The sequence below is a fragment of the Amblyomma maculatum genome, chromosome 6 (genome assembly GCF_055883805.1).
Source record: "Amblyomma maculatum isolate TAMU_Amacu chromosome 6, ASM5588380v1, whole genome shotgun sequence".
Lineage (NCBI taxonomy): Eukaryota > Metazoa > Arthropoda > Arachnida > Ixodida > Ixodidae > Amblyomma > Amblyomma maculatum.
The window spans coordinates 51,689,770-51,706,124 of NC_139349.1; the positions used below are offsets into that span (position 1 = coordinate 51,689,770).

The 16,355-nt window shown below is 46.3% G+C and overlaps 1 protein-coding gene and 4 non-coding genes across 8 annotated transcripts in view; 4 read left to right on the forward strand and 1 right to left on the reverse strand.

Annotated features, from left to right (window-relative positions):
* Positions 1-2,305: 2,305 nt before the first annotated feature.
* Positions 2,306-2,378, forward strand: TRNAK-CUU (transfer RNA lysine (anticodon CUU)). The gene has a single exon. It is a non-coding gene; the product is annotated as a tRNA-Lys (tRNA).
* A 1,155-nt stretch (positions 2,379-3,533) lies between these two features.
* On the forward strand, positions 3,534-3,606 carry TRNAK-CUU (transfer RNA lysine (anticodon CUU)). The gene has a single exon. It is a non-coding gene; the product is annotated as a tRNA-Lys (tRNA).
* Positions 3,607-3,835: 229 nt separating this feature from the next.
* TRNAK-CUU (transfer RNA lysine (anticodon CUU)) lies at positions 3,836-3,908 on the forward strand. The gene has a single exon. It is a non-coding gene; the product is annotated as a tRNA-Lys (tRNA).
* Positions 3,909-3,992: 84 nt separating this feature from the next.
* TRNAK-CUU (transfer RNA lysine (anticodon CUU)) lies at positions 3,993-4,065 on the forward strand. The gene has a single exon. It is a non-coding gene; the product is annotated as a tRNA-Lys (tRNA).
* A 1,200-nt stretch (positions 4,066-5,265) lies between these two features.
* The window catches only part of Med (Smad/Smad4 homolog Medea), a 70,679-nt gene continuing 59,589 nt past the window's right edge, over positions 5,266-16,355 (reverse strand). For all 4 annotated transcript variants that reach the window (XM_084606650.1, XM_084606649.1, XM_084606648.1 and 1 more), the window contains one exon: positions 5,266-5,562. In XM_084606650.1, coding sequence (XP_084462776.1) covers positions 5,351-5,562 — 212 coding nt within the window. In that variant the 3' untranslated portion in view covers positions 5,266-5,350. The remainder of the gene's footprint in view (positions 5,563-16,355) is intronic.

Here is a 16,355-nt window from a genome sequence, read left to right on the forward strand (position 1 = left end):
ACTCATTAAAGAAATTATAAAGCTGTGCACTTTCTACTAACTGTGCTTTACGATACCGAGGCGGTACTGAGCCCCTGCTCCCGCTCCTCGTTTCCGAGAATTCTTTCCAGCGTATCTCTGACGCAAAGCGTTGCACTAGTAGCTCGCTTCGGTGATGCTCTCGTGATTGCGACGCGCTCATCCGCCATCTCAGTCAGCTCATTAGAAACTTTGCCCAAAGCAATCGGGAAGAGGCGGAATAGAAACACCTCCGATTGTTTATCCGAAGCTACTTTGTAAACAGCAGCCTCTCATTTGCAGACCGAAGACCAGCCGTTAGCCGGCTAATGTGTTCCGACAAATGAACCTGTCCCGACGCAGTGAATAAATTCTCTGGAGCCTCTTATCCGATTGGTTCTGCAAGACACTCTGTGCCGATGAAACATGAGTACACGGGCGTTCAACGAGACTATACCTTGTATCACTATATAGGTTTCTAAGAAAGCTTGACGTTTCTAGATCGGGCCTGTAACAATTACAAAAAGGCGGCGTTGCTTTCACTTTGTTGCTATGCTTTCACACTGGCTTGCCGGTGTTCTGTATCAAAAAGGTTCCCCAGTTTCGTCCGAAGCAGTGAAAGCAGAATACTCTCTTTTTGTGCGCTCCGTTGCCTGCTCGTGCATCGAGCACAAAGCGTGCCCTGTTTGCGTGTTGTACCAAACGATTCGCCCTGCTTTCGTAGGCACAATAGACACAATAACTGCACGTGGCCAAGCGCGAAAAAAATAAAAAAAAAATGAAAGACCACTTCAGAATCTGCATTGGAGTAATGCGAAAGCACGGATGCTGCTGTTGGTTGCTTCTGGTTGCTTCTAGTTGCTTAATTCACTTCTTGTTTACCTGGTACTTTCAAATTGCGCGCCAATCCCTTCCTATGCCCTTTTTTGGCTCGACTTCAGGTTGCGTGACGTCACATCGTTGACATCTCCTTGACAGATTTAATTAAGTGTTTTATTATTTGACACATTCAGATGTGGCGCCAAGCCATTCGCTAATGAGACTATTTTCGCCTTTGCATTTACATTTGTTACCTCTAATTAATACCTTACTGGCATTTTTTCGGACCCATTACGTTACCTTCCATCGACTGACACCACTCATTAACCTCTATCACTTCTCATTCACTCACAACTGCTGCGGGCACAATTTTGCGTGTTTTACCTCTAATTAATTACCTAATTAACTTATCGGCCTAATTATTTGGGGGGGGGGGACAACATTACGTCACACTATCCAGTGACACCACTCATTAACCTCTACCACTTCTCAATTGATCACGAGTCGCAACAGCTGCGGACAACAAGGGGTTTACTTCTTAGCCACACTTTCTATGCATTTCCAGTGCTCCAAATTTTGACAAAGAATATTTTTCGTCCTGCCCTCTCCAGTGGGTTTATCTTCCACGAATGCTAAATAAGCCCTACGTAGACATCTCCGAAGCGACCCCTCTGGGCTCTACACTTTTGACATGTACATATGTCATCAGTCCGAATCTTATCAAGAACTAGCTTCCAAGTTGACTAGCATATGGATGAAAAATTGAAAGCGAAATGGTATGACCCCGCCTGCAATAATGCTGCACAACCATGGAGTACGGTTAGCCACTGTAGTACGGTGATGAATGGGCTTTAATCATTGAGGAAGGAAACAACTTCGGAGATTGGAGAAAGTGTGGCGGAAGTGACGTCAAAATTTAGGGTTAGCCAAGTCGGGCCACTAGCAACAGCGTTGCTAAGGGCCCGAGGTCCATGAGCGTCGCGGAGACAGCGTCCGGTCGCGGCGCGGCCGCGCCGGCTTCAAAAAAGTGACGTCAGGGCCTCTCCTAAGTTCTTTCCTTCCTCCATGTGCACAACGAACGGTTACGTCAAACTTTTAGTACGAAATCCCGTCATATTTTTGTTGCCGTTCTGTACACAATTTCTGTACCTGCCAAGAATGAGCCGTGCAAAGCTTTCGCATTAATAACCCGAGGTTAAAGCCCATTCATCACCGTACACGGCCAGTCTGCCCACACCAAGTCGAGAAGGTGTTGCCACTCGGGTCGCCAACGGCTGGCTCAAAGCGCTCAGCGAGCGGCAACAGCTAAGGCTGCTAATGCCGCAAATGAGGTCTTGAACTGAGGGCTCCACCCACAGTTCAGTAATTTCTCCTCCTTTATCGTTCCTATCATATCTCTCAAGTCTTGTTTACCTACCGATGAGAACACGGTAAAAAAAGATTACCGCACTTTACTCCCCATTCTGCCCGCAAGAACGATGCGACGTGTGCCCGGCTAGCTCAGTCGGTAGAGCATGAGACTCTTAATCTCAGGGTCGTGGGTTCGAGCCCCACGTTGGGCGTGCATTTTTTTTTTTTTTTTTTTTTTTTTTTTTTTTTTTTCACACCGTGGGTGGCAAGAGGCTTCTTTCCCCATTCTGCCCGCAAGGACGAATGCGATGTGTAATGTGTTCAGTGCTTCGAGGACAAACATACAAAAACTTCACCGTGTTTTTGCCGTTTTCATTTGGGCGTCGACCTGGGAAAGGACGAGCCGAACAAATTTGTTTCTTTCCGTACAAAAAGGAGGGCTTGGTCTGGCGCATTTATTTTTGCGACAAGTTGTCTCGCGTTTCATGTACCTTCGTGACCAAAATGATGTCTTCCTCAGAACAGTAATCCAAGTTCGGCTTGGTCGACTCCTTCCTAATTTTCTTGTCAGTTCGTGTCTTAATGTAGGTGGTACAGTAAGAGGGTACTTGCGAGAAGTGGTGCTCGCGTACATATTGCTGTATGTGCGCTTTTCCACGGAGTACTTGTGCAATGTTAAGCGGAAAAAATTGTATGCGGACCTAGTGGACACAATGCTTCCTGTACCGATATACCGTTTGTAGCACTGTCCAGGCCCAGGAGATGATGTACTCAAGAGAGTTAAGAAGATGCCATTATCACCACCAGTCAAATCATTTTTCTTTAAACTCCACACTAGCACATTATCAGTCAAAACATGGATGCACGCTAAAGGCCTGTTCGTCCCTTGGTCAACAAACTGTTCCTTGTGTAAAAGGCCAGAGACGATAGAACACGTGTTTTTGGACTGTTGGGATGCCATTTTTTTTTTTTTTCTGGGATGTGCTTCAGAAAACTTAAAAAAAAGAGCTACCTCTGGATGCATATGGCATACGATTTTTACCTTTTCCTAATACAGAGGAGTTTCCCTTTGATACAATAATGCTCCTGGGCCTCCACAGCTAGTGGAAAACCAGAATGCAGTTTAACAATCCAGATATACAAGTCAATCCTGTATGAGAACATTTCATACACAGTGTTGTGCGGTTCAGGGAAGTGCATATGACACTCCCCGAGCAGCCACAATGGATTCATGTGCTTGACAGTTTGGTAAAACTGAAAAAGTTTTAACCCGCCGTGTCACGCGAAAGTGTGCTGGCACGTTTTATTGTTCATCGTCTTGTTTTGAATGTCCAAGTCGGCAATTAAGAAAAAAAAAAAAAAAAAAAGCCCGGCTAGCTCAGTCGGTAGAGCATGAGACTCTTAATCTCAGGGTCGTGGGTTCGAGCCCCACGTTGGGCGTGATCTTTTTTTTTTCACACCGTGGGTGGCAAGAGGCTTTTTTCCCCATTCTGGCCGCAAGGACGAATGCGATGTGTGCCCGGCTAGCTCAGTCGGTAGAGCATGAGACTCTTAATCTCAGGGTCGTGGGTTCGAGCTTCGTGATCTTTTTTTTTTTTTTTTTTTTTCACACCGTGGGTGGCAAGAGGCTTTTTTCCCCATTCTGCCCGCAAGGACGAATGCGATGTGTGCCCGGCTAGCTCAGTCGGTAGAGCATGAGACTCTTAATCTCAGGGTCGTGGGTTCGAGCCCCACGTTGGGCGTGATCTTTTTTTTTTTTTTTTTTTCACACCGTGGGTGGCGAGGATTTTTTCCCCATTCTGCCCGCATGGACGAATGCGATGTGTGCCCGGCTAGCTCAGTCGGTAGAGCATGAGACTCTTAATCTCAGGGTCGTGGGTTCGAGCCCCACGTTGGGCGTGATTTTTTTTTTTTTTTTTTTTTTTTTGTACACCGTGGGTGGCCAGAGGTTTCTCTGGGGCTTGCGGATGTGTGCTTATTCCTGGACACAGCTAGCAGTGCCGCATTTAGATGAAGGTGGCATGCAATACGCTGAATACTGAGCGCGCGTGAGAACCTTTCCTTTTCTTCACTCCTCCGCGATTAAACCGTTGTCTTCTCCATCTCTTCGTCAATGAATGTCGTGCTTACCATATATGTAGAAGGTGCGGATCGACCGCAAGGCAATCTTCTGTCGTGCGGATCTCTTTGGTAAAGGCTTTCAAAGTTTTCACCTCATCCTTAACCCATTCCTCTAAGTCTTCGATAGGGTTTGCAGTGGATGCCTGGGCCTTCCTCCACCTGTTCCAGTTCGTTATTCTTGCGATACGGTACCTATTTTGCGCTTCAACGCGTTTACCCTTATCTGCAGAGAGAGGATGAAATGATCCCTCCCCAGGTGCTGTTCAGTATTCCAAATGGCGCTGCTGACGTTCTCCGGTGTTCGAACACGGGACCACCGCTTGTCCAGTGCAGTTGAGACACCAACTGAACTAACCAGGACTGTTTGCAGGCAGGACGCAATTAAAAGAATTCGTCAATAAAGTGGCACTGAATTTGTTCGAATGCTAAAGAGGAATTCGCACAGTGTAGACTTGGAATGACGGATCTCGTACTTCCTTAATACTAATACCATAGGAGATTCCCGTAAACGTTGAACCGATTTCATGACAGTACAGAGGCGTATCAGTGATATGTGCGCTCACAGATATATACTTGCCGACATAAAATCCTTGCGCTAAGGCCACTTATAAATAATAATCACGCTGCCCTTCTGTGTGTATCTTTCGCACTTTAACGCAACGGTAATTGATATCGAAGACAATGAGTAGAACAGAAACAAAAGAAGGGTCCGTTACTTCCGTCCATTATTTCCCTGGCTCCTATTTAACGAGTTCCACGAAAGCAGCACGAGAATCTTCTAGGGCATTTTATAGGAACCTTCGCAGCGGCAGCGCTATCTCAAAGGAGATATTGCATAGACTCGTAAAAAAACTAACCTAAGATTTTTTTTTTTTTTTCTTCGCGCAGATATTACGGCAGGCGGCGCTTCAACTTCGCCGGAACACCGAACCCAGCAACCAGTCGAGACAGCACCCTCTCCACGGTGGGTGCCTCCTCCGAGCCAGCGCGGGACAGCCCTGTTCTGACGGTCGTTTAATTTTATTTTGATTGAAAACGGGAAGAGACACAAGATCGGGAAGGGCTAGTCGTGCGGTCGCGGGTCGTGGATGGGCATGGAGTGCAGCACTTCGTCCAGCAGCTGCAGCGACCGGTGCAGGTGGACCTCGATCCAGCAGGGGGTCTCCTTGATGCTCTGGCGCGGGTAGTCGGGGCCCCAGCCCTTGACGAAGCTCAGCCGCAGGATGCACAGCCGCCGCAGATCGTCCACGCCAATGCCCGCTGCCGCCGACAGACCTGCGATACGTCAAGGCACGAGTTTAAAGAGTAACTCCGCACGCAGCAGCTTGCATAATAACAGACTCGGAACGGCATGTGCCGCTTGCATTACTGCTGCTGTCACGATATTGCGCGTGACTGGGCCCGGCAGCAGAGCCCGCAGCCTTGTTGCGCCGATCGCATTCCGCACTCGAACATAATGCGCGCCCTACCGCCCACACTTCCCCGCAATAACTCGAGATAATCGTTTTTATCATCTCGCTAGCCGACATACTTTGTTTCGAGTCCGAATATGAGCGTTACATAACAGTGGCCCTGTACAGCCTGCTGAACGGGCCGATCAATCATTCGTCCTTACCAGGCCGAAAGCGCGGGGCGATCCGTGAAACAGTGAACCGCTCTCGGCGGCCCAAAACAGAGAGGCATCCCCCTCGGCTGCAGAGGCCTCGAGGTACTTCAAGACGTTCCAACAAGCAGAAACCTTTGCGAGAAAACTCCGCAAGATTGCCAGCGGAGCCGCGCAGATGGCTAGTGTAAGAGGCATTTCTTTATTCAGGAAACACTGCCCACGCTGACATGACGTTGTGCTTGGGGATTCGAAGCATCCAATATCGAGTCGTTTTCTGCGTGCCGCTACTAGAAGCAAGCCTCGCGCTGTGTTGAAACACACACAAAAAAAGAAAAACAAAATCGCCAAGCGCGGAGGATACCACGAAACTAGCATAAAGGGGACGAAGGAGCAGAAATTACAAAGCGTGGCCGACGTTCAGTCATGGGTTGCAATGCGATTCCCAGACATTTCAATGTACAAGGTCGTCCAGTTTAAGGGTCGAGCACGTGGCTGCTTTCTAAGAGACAGGCTTTGCGAAGCACCACCTCACAGTCCCTCAACGCCGGCTCGACTTTGCTCCGACATGCTGCGGTATTGGAACGCAGCGGCGTTGCGGAGTGACCACCTCTTCGCGTTTTCTTTGTAAGAGCGGGCGACACTGTACGTTTCACGAAATCGAGGAAAGATATTGCAAAAGGGAGGTACAACCGACGTCTTCAGTTTCCGTAATGTTTTTTTTTTTTTTTTTTTTTTTTTTTTTTTTTTTTTTTTCTCCCGAGAACAAGTCTACTATGCTCAATACTATTACAGAGTGTCCTGAAATAGCAGCTGCCTGCTGAAATGCGCCCTTCAAGTATTTCTGCTTTTGTTTCTGGAACTCCTTCGCCGCGTGCAATATAGCATTTCCGAATACAAGGGCGCGCAGACACAGCACCGGAGCGAGAATTTGAAATATCAGTTACGTTACCGGCCCGACCGTTTTTTTTTTTCTTTTTTCTTTTTTTTTTTTGTTCCCGTTGGCAAGCGAAGCTCTTGGGTGCAAGAACATTTTCTCAAACCTTCTCTTGAAAAAAAAAAAAAAAAAAGAATACACCCAATTTAGAAAAGCTCGCGAAATAAGAAGCGATAGCACATCGCGTTCTATTTAGCCTTCGGTTCGAGGCTCAGCTTCAAAGTCATGAAAAAAAAAAAAAATCTGCGAAATCGGTCACCGGGCAAACTTAATGGCAGCGGAATATAAGATTTCGGGCCGCTTAAACGCACCTTCAGAGGTAGCGGTGCGTTCTGGACCCACTGCGCACAGATGGAAACCGACAGCGAGTACGGCATGCAACTAAGAGGTGACGGAGATCGCTTGCAACGATAGTACAGTGCTCTCGTGCAGCGGCCAGCGAAACTGATGTCTTCGCCTCCGCGAGATCGAAACGTGGTCACGGCCATACTTTATTTATTTATTTACTTATTTATTTATTTATTCATTTATTTATTTATTTATCTATTTATTTATTTATTTATTTATTTATTTATTTATTTATTTATTTATTACGGTGGCGCAGTGGTAAGGGCTCTCGGCTGCTGAACCCAAGGATGCGGGATCGAATCCCGGCCGCGGCGGACGCTTTTCTATAGAGGCGAACAGCAAGGCGTCCGTGTGCTGCACGATGTCAGTGCACGTTAACGAACCCCAGGCGGTCGAGATTTCCGCAACCTTCCACTACGGCATTTCTGATAGCCCGAATCGCTTTGGGACGTTAAACTCCACAAAAACAAACTAAGATCAGAGGTACCGATAAAACAACAGACGACGTCTTCTCGCCGGTTTGGAAGTCCTAGAGCCAGTTCTCTGAAATTTGCTTCGTTTGCTGAGCACCACGAGTGCGTTTCCTAGACACCTGCTCAAATCTATGCTGCATTAAAAAAAAAAAAAAAAAAAAAAAAAAGAGAGAAATAGAAGAAGAGAAAAAAGAAGCTTTCGCGTCACAGCTGCCACTTCAAACGAACAACCTTGGAGAAAGGCTTCGTTACGCTGGGTAAGAAACTTCTTACCCACACTTTCCAAGTTCATGCACAGATCAGACAATGTCGTAGGTAACAAGTGTTGAAGAAAGTTAACTCATGCAGCGCCTGCTGACTCATGATAGCGTATACGAAAACGCCGCTCTAAAGTAGACAACATGCGCTGGCTCGCATGCAGGGCCTTGAGTGTTCTGCGGACATCAGATTTCGGCTGCATGTCCTCTTCTGCAATGATTCGTGAGATAACACTACACATGATCACCAAATGCTAATTGGAGACGAACGTTAAATAATTTATCACTCGATTTCTTCTTTCACCCATTCTGGTTTATATTTAGACAGGCAAGCGATGGCTATGACTTCAAGGCTAGTTTCAGGTCACATGACCCATGCAAAATAAACCATCGCTACTTCCTCAGCTCTGAGGCTGGTTTTACAACTGCAATGAATTAAAACTGATAAAGCATGCAATGACATCACTGTTATATTTTTTTATTCCTCACGTGACCACACACTGACCCCTTGCGTCCGAGTAATTGCTCGCCTGTTGAAACAAGTAAGATAATAAATTTATTATTTCGCAACGAAAATTTTGCTTTCTATACTCTTCTAAATACGCACTAAAAAAATATTCTGAGCTTTTTTTTTTTTTTTTTTTTTTTTATCGCGGAAATTCCATCGCACGCTTTCAGAAAGTTCGAATTATTGTCCCGTGGGGCCGATTTCCCCACTACAATAGAACTAAACGCCTCGGCTCTCACCTCCCCCCCCCCCCCCCCTTTTTTTTCTTCTTTTTCCTTGACTCAGTGCAAACAGTACAGCCGCGTCAGACAACGCACGGAGGGCCCTCCGAGTATATTTCAAGCAATCTCGTGGCTGCTTGTCGCTCTGCCGTCGGAGGAGTAATATGCGGAAACCTTCGAAAACAATAGTCCGCTTGCGTCTGGCTTGTTGTTTTGCGGATATGTTCTTTGACCCACAAATATTAAGCTGTTCTATGTAAATATTATTTAAGTCATGTTGATTATAGTACTTTCGCTGGCCACCGCAGAGTGGTGAGGTTGGGTCCCGCGGGAGCAAACAGTACACGCCTTCCCTTATTTTCACGAGCTTAATTTACGGCTATGCTGTCTACGATTAAAACTACCCACAGAAGCACCCCCCCGCCCCCCTTCCATTTCACCAATCAATCCCTTTAAGAGAAATAAAAGCGAAAATCAATTTTCCAGAGCGATCTTAAGCGCACTTTTGGACGCTTTTAGGTAAAAAATCGGGGTTAACTGGTTTACTATGACATCAGCTCGGAGTCCAAGGATTTGACGAGACCGGGTCTCGCACGAAAAAGAAGGGCCGAAAATATACAGCAACACCAACAAAAAATTACACCGTCGCATTAAAATAAAAAAAAAAGAGAGAAATGAGCCCGGAGGCAAGTGCGAAAGCAACAGAAAAACAGGTGCGATCGCTGAAAAATAATCGACGCCGCAAATGATTGATTGCAGCAGGGCCGCAGCGACTCGATCCAGACGCATAAACTTCCGCGGCCAAAAGAATAAGGGCAAAAAAAAAAAAAAAAAAAAAAATCCTGCGTGCACACGGACAATTCAGGTGACATTATGCGGAAATGTCTCGCATGGCCATTCTCGCGGCCGGTCGCACGTCGTGCTTGCAGTCAACCGCACGGCTCTCGCACCTCTCGCGCCATAAATTCCGTCCAAAAACGCTGCACTCGTTAAAGAGCGCCCTCAATCATAGCACCGAGCGAGGCAGTGCTCCACGGCTCGTTTATCAGTGCAAACATCGTTAACGGTAAACCCCAGACGGCAGGTTACGGAAGCAGGTTGGCACCGCGGACGGCCTCACGTGCGCACGGGGGCGGCAAGTGCTGGCACGGAATATTACGCCTGCCTTGCGTCAACATGGGGCCATGGCTACGGCTAACCGAAACTCGCTGTAGTACAGCCGTTTACGCGCCAGCAGAACTGCACACAGCCAACGAATGACGGGCGAGAAAAAAAAAATAATATGGAGAAAGGCTGTCCCGCAGCTATGCCAAACAAGTTTAACGTTACCTACAGCTCACGAGCTGCGCGCGCGAATCGTTTAGGCAAGCTAACCAAAACAAAGTTCTCGCTCACAAAATCTAGTTCTCATATTTTGCTACAGTGAAAAAGTGACTTCCGCAACATTGAAGTTTCGGCTTGTTGGTTCATATTTCTAAGCTGTAGCACATAAAAAAACAAAACAAAAAAAAAAAAACAACGCGTTTTCCCAACAAAGCTGCTCTTGTAGAAAAAAGAAAAAAACTTTCATAAAGTTTTTCTTTCTGTAGCATACCACAAACTATACATGCAACTTTCGTTTTATTTTGGCAGTCTAAAAGGAACTAGAGCAAAGAAACAGAAAAAGAAAATATGCTATACAAAGTGTACTAATATTTATTCGGGACGTAAAATAAGAAGATCCATGCATACAGGCTGCATAAAATGTAATAATGATATTGTTGGAATTACGGCCTCCAAGTAGTTCTTCTTCTTTAATGGTGCTGAATGGGCACAAAGTGGTGCATTGTTGGCAACCTGCAAGACAGCTTGAAGAACAAACCAAGCCCCAGTGTCTGGACAACAACGTGAACAGCCCCACTGCTGATGCATTTCCTCACAATGCCTGGACAGCAGCGCTAGCAGAGCGGTACTCAGCAAGATGCGGTGCGCTGAGTGCTTGCGTGTTAGTTAAGCCGTACTCGGTCCTGCAAGCAGCTCATAAATGTTGCCACATCCGTGTGATGATCAGCGGGCTGATTTCTGACAGGAATATTTCCTTCCTGGTACATCAGCAACGCCTGGTTGATCTCAGCCTTAAGCTTTGGCAGTTATTTAAAAGTAAAGCATGAAATTTTTCTAACAATTTCTTTTTATCAACATCATACTCAATCGAAAGTGCTTGAAGTGTGCTTTCACAAGAATGCTTGTCAAATTGAGTTTTAGAAACCTTAATGAAATTCCTGAAGCAACACTCTCCATGGCCAAGCCCAGTGTGAATTTTATTGGCAGTGCTAATGAAATCCCATTCATGCAGGCAGTGACAAGTGACGATACATTGTCAACGAGCTCAACAAGGCTATGCGGTCTAGCTCTGATGATCTCAAATTTTATAATATATTTATAGTGCTAACTGGTTTACAAAAAAGAAAAGGTGCAGTATCTGTTACACTTTCCTATGGACACTTGAACCGCTCTGTAAGGGAAGGACGGAAGGAAAGCAAAAGTGGAAAGAGACAAAGAGGTGTAGTAGTGGAGGGCTATAGAGTAATTTCGACCACCTGGCGATCTTTAACGTGCACTGACATCGCATAGCACATGAACACCTCTCTGTTTCGCCTCTGTCGAAACGCAGCCAGCGGCAGCCTCCGGATACCCCGCAACAATAGTAGGGGCGTCTTAACCACTGTGCCACTGCGGCAGGGCAAGAAGCATTCCGACAGACAAAAATTGTGCAGGGTGTGCTTGTGATCCACAGGTTAGCATCCATGTCATAGGATTGAAAAGGGAAGGAGCACTGATGCCCCTAACTTCAGCGTGGCATTGCACTATCTCGCACATTTTTGCCACGTGCTAGTGATCTGACATATGAGAAACACGCAGGTTTAATTTATGTAACAAACACGAGAACGCACATGTGACGGACGCTATTTAGAAACGCCACAATTTCTGGCCACGAGATCCAAGGAGAAGAAATGTCTATGAATTTAAGATGTGCATGAGGTACCGCGAATGAAAACAAGCAGTGCAACCCAAATCGAGCAGCTGACTCTATGCAGAAATTATTAGGAATTTCGAATATTTTCACATCACTGATTTTTTTGACACAGTCACGAAAAGATGGTTTGGTCTGGTTTGTGGGGTTTAACGTCCCAAAGCAACTCAGGCTATGAGAGATGCTCTGGAAATTTCAACCACCTGGGGGGTACATGGGGCTGATTCTCCGTCTGTGCAAATGGCCTCTCCTCCCTGCTCATCAATAGGCATTATGAGCAAAGAGGTTTACCAGACAGTTGTCGGAAGAGTTATTATCCACACAGGCACACAAGAAACTGGGCTTTGAATTGTTTCGACTAGAGCTGCGTGAGCAGCAACACTCAGGAGACATTGAATTTGAATTCCGCCTCCAGGGGCATAATACGGCAGCTTTAACTGGTCCCATCTGCAACTCCTCCTCTGCGTACATACACTTTCTTACTTATTCAACTGCTAGTTCCTTAATCTGAATCTCTATTATCTGACACATATTCATAAGAATTTTGTCATAAGCTATCACATTGTGTGAAAGACCATCAACATAGATATAATATGGACTAGTATCTACCAACTAAACTATGTCTTGTCGTGTTGTGACTTCACACAGCCTGCCGATCATCAGTGCCCGGTCATGTTACCTGCTAACGACAACCTGCCAGAGGCATGCTCGATAGTTTGTTCACTACACTTCAACGTCACTGACGATGGATCGTTCATAAAATAAGGCCTTAAATGCTACTGTGTTAAGATTTCTTGCATGACAATCCGCGTGCTTAGACGTGTTGTTCGTGATGATGCAGTTCCATTACTGTGGCGATGCGCGAGCTCATAACAGAAACCGTGAAAACGAAATTATACCACCTGAGAGAGTGCGCGCGGGATGCACTCTACGGGTAAAACTGCATGGTCTTGCACTAAAGCTTTGGTTTCAGACTTCTGCTTTTTATCCCATATGGCCCGGAGTACCATTCGAATACAAGACTGCACAGGGTGTAAGTAGCCGCTGCAAATATTCCGATGGAGTGCCTGTGGGCCACAGCTACGTCTGCACAGCCACAAGCCATTTCCGCGCCTGACAGAGTTAGGCAGTAGCATTGACACATCTGCTCACATTCCTCGTTAGTGTCTTCACAGCCCTCTGTCAACTGCTGGCAGCGCCGTGGCCCACTGCATAATGGCGCGCTTCGCTTTTGTGATCCAAGCATGCCGAGCCGCTGCGATGCCTGTCAAAAAGAGCCTCAACTAATTTAATGCAAGGCCTAGCGCTGTCGCATGCACTTTTGCCATATGCTGGCGGCGAGTGATACGAAGAAAGCGCACGGTCCGTATTCAGAGTGGAAGCGTGGGCGAGTTGGTGATGGTTCGATTGGTGCATAGCGCTAAAAAGACAAGGACACAGCGAGACACACAGGACGGGCGCTATCGTGGCCGAAGCGGTGGCCTTGTGGTAGAGCATCCGCTTCGCATTCGGGAGGCACCGGGTTCGATCCCTGGTGCCGCCGGGTACCCACCGGTTTTTAAATGGGTACAAGCTTTCCCCCGGCCTGGTGCTCGGCTCTTCTGGGGTGAAATGCTTGGGAAAAGATGTCACGGCCTAAATAGTTGCGCCGATGTGGCAGTGATTCGTTCCGCCATCGGACAACAATAAGCCCGCCTCGTGCGGCAAAAGCCCATTATGTGGCCCTTTTTTTTGTTTTTTTCAGCATGGCCTTTGCAGACCATGGTTGTTCGAAACTAAGCCCCCAAGGGAGCACAGCAGGGTTAGCAGAGCCTCTCCCAAACGCACACCCCTGAAAGAGCCGGGCGCCGGGCCGGGGAACGCTTGTACCCAATTTTACCGGTGGGTGTCCGGCGGCGGGTTTCGAACTGACCACCTCCCGCAGCCGAGACGGGCGCCCAAACCACTCGGCCACGACTGCGCCCGCCCTGTGTGTCTCGCTGTGTCCTTGTCTTTTTAGCGCTATGCACCAATCCAACCGTATTTAGAGTTTGCATTGTTATTTCCCTGACCTCAGGTCATCCGGTTAGCGAGAAACACCAGAACCGGAACTGACATCCGGATCTGGTGTTTCTACCAATCTACCAATCAGATGACTCGAAGTCAGGGAGACAGCAACACTTCTGATAATGATGCAAACAGTGCAAGATTGCGCATGCCAAGTTGCTGAGCACTGTTTAGAAAAGTGGCCACAACTTCCAATAGCAAAGTTCTAGGAATATTTTCGGATATTTGCCCTGGCTTACTTCAAATGAGAATGTGCAATACAGAAATCAAACAACAGATTCTATGTAAAAGCTATCCGAAATTTTCAATATTTTCATGCCCCTACTACTTTCTGATGACAGTCATGGAAAAAGCATACAGCACTCTGGTGGCTCAGTGGTAACAGTGCACGAGTGCAGATCCCAACGCTACAAGTTCGGTACTGGTGACAGCGGCCGCATTTCAATAGAGGCAAAAAACAAGGCACTTGCATAGTGCACAATGTCAGTGCATGTTAAAGAGCCTCATGTGGTCGAAATTTCCGGAGTCCTCCACTAAAAAGTCCCTCATAGCCTTTTGCTTTGGTATGTTTACCCTATAAACCAAATATACAAAACCAAAGCGAACCAACAAGCACCGGCTTCAGACTTTTTTTCTCTCTCCAAACATTTTAAAAAGTGAGCAGCATATAAGATGATGATGATGATGGATTTTAATGGCGCAAGGGCGACTCAGGCCAAAGAGCGCCAAACTCAAGGTTAATGGTGCACTCAAGTTTATATGATGGAATAGTTGTGATTTTCATGAAGGGATAAAAAACTGGTGTATAGGGCCTAAAAATGTATTCGCTCTGTAACATCGCTAAAAACAATGGTGTATAGGGCCTAAAATTCATTTGTGATATATAATGGATGCGCAATGTATAAGTAGATGTATTAAAAGATCTCATCCGTCCTCTCAAGGAGGAGCGGGCTGAGACCCACGTCGATAAGAAATTTCATGTAAAAAGCCTACTTGTGATAAAAATTTAAGCACCTGTTTTAAAGGAAACATTGGGTTGTCGCCAATAAAAATGGATGGGTGTGGAGGTATTTGATGAGTGAACAAGGAGGGAAAATGACGTCTTCTTTCTGGTTCCAGTTGTGCACATATGATTAAAACATGTATGACAGTGAGTCGATCACCACATCTCGAGCAGTGTGGTGCAGGAGAGTTGGTTAAAAGATATGTATGGGTTATGTATGTATGGCCAATTCTCAGCCTGCACAGGGCTACTTCTTTAAATCTGTCTTGTTTTTCTGTGGTGTACCTGCCTATTTTTGCCTTTATTGTGTGTAGTTTATTTTCTGATGCTGCGTCCCATTCCTCTTGCCATTGTTGTCGAATTATGTTTTTTATGTGTGGCTTGAGGTCATGATAAGTTATCTTATCAATGTCTGTGTCATTTCGAAGGGCAGCTGAAGCCGCTAGCCTATCAGCTGCCTCATTACCAGGTATACAGTGGTGGCCTGGCACCCAACACAGTGTAATTTTAATTTCTTGTTCATGGGCAAACATAAGGGTGTTATAAAGAGAGTTCAGTACTGGGTTCTTATTTTGCCATTTCCAAAAGGATAGGGACTTTAAAACACTGAGGGAGTCTGTGTAGATGATCGACGTCTGTATTTTATTTTCTATAATGTGTCTCACAGCTAAAAGGATACCATGGCATTCAGCGGTAAATATACTAGTATGTCTGTTCAGGATTTTTGACTGTGAAAACTGTGGTCCATGTGCTGCACAGGAGACTTGAGCAGACTTCGAAGCATCAGTGTAATATTCATCACAAGTGTACTTCTCCTGAAGTGACATGAAGTGCTGCTGTATGGCAATAGGGGATGCATGTTTGCCCACTTCAAGAAACGACAGGTCGCAATTAACACCGTGCATTTCCCAAGGAGCAATTAGGTCTTTTATGGAAGTTGTATGAAGACTGGTAACCGAAACATTCAGATATTCAATGTGCGTGGCAACTCTGATTGGATATGGTGGTGTTAGAGATGGTTTTTTTGAGAAAAGTGCTGTGCCAGTTTTGTCAAGCAGGAGCCGACGACATGGATGGTCCAGTTGGCATAGTACCTTCATAGCATAAGTTAGAGAAGTAAATTGTCTCCTTCGTTGCAGTGACCATCGATTCGCCTCGACATAGAGGCTAGCAATTGGGCTAGTTCGGAAAGCGCCCGTAGCGAGGCGAAGGCCGAGGTGGTGCACGGGATCGAGCAATTTTAGCGCAGAGGATGATGCTGACCCATAAACCATCGAGCAATAGTCAATGCGTGATAGAACTACACTATTCAGAAGGTTCAGAAGGCAGTCGCGGTCTGTGCCCCATGACCGGTGAGAGAGAATTTTAAGCAAATTCATCGCTTTGAGACACTTCAGTCGCAACTGTTTTATGTGGGGAATGAAGGAAAGTTTTTCGTCAACAACTACGCCAAGAAATTTATGTTCTTTTTTAAAGGCAAGGCTCTGGCCATTCAGTGTAATGTTGGGGTCAGGCCTGATGCCACGCTGCTTAGAGAAAAGTACACAAACACTCTTTCCAGAGTTAAATTTAAACCCATTGTCATCAGCCCACCTGGACAATTTGTTTACACCTAGCTGAATTTGTCGTTCACAGATGGCCAAGTTGCAAGATTTGAAG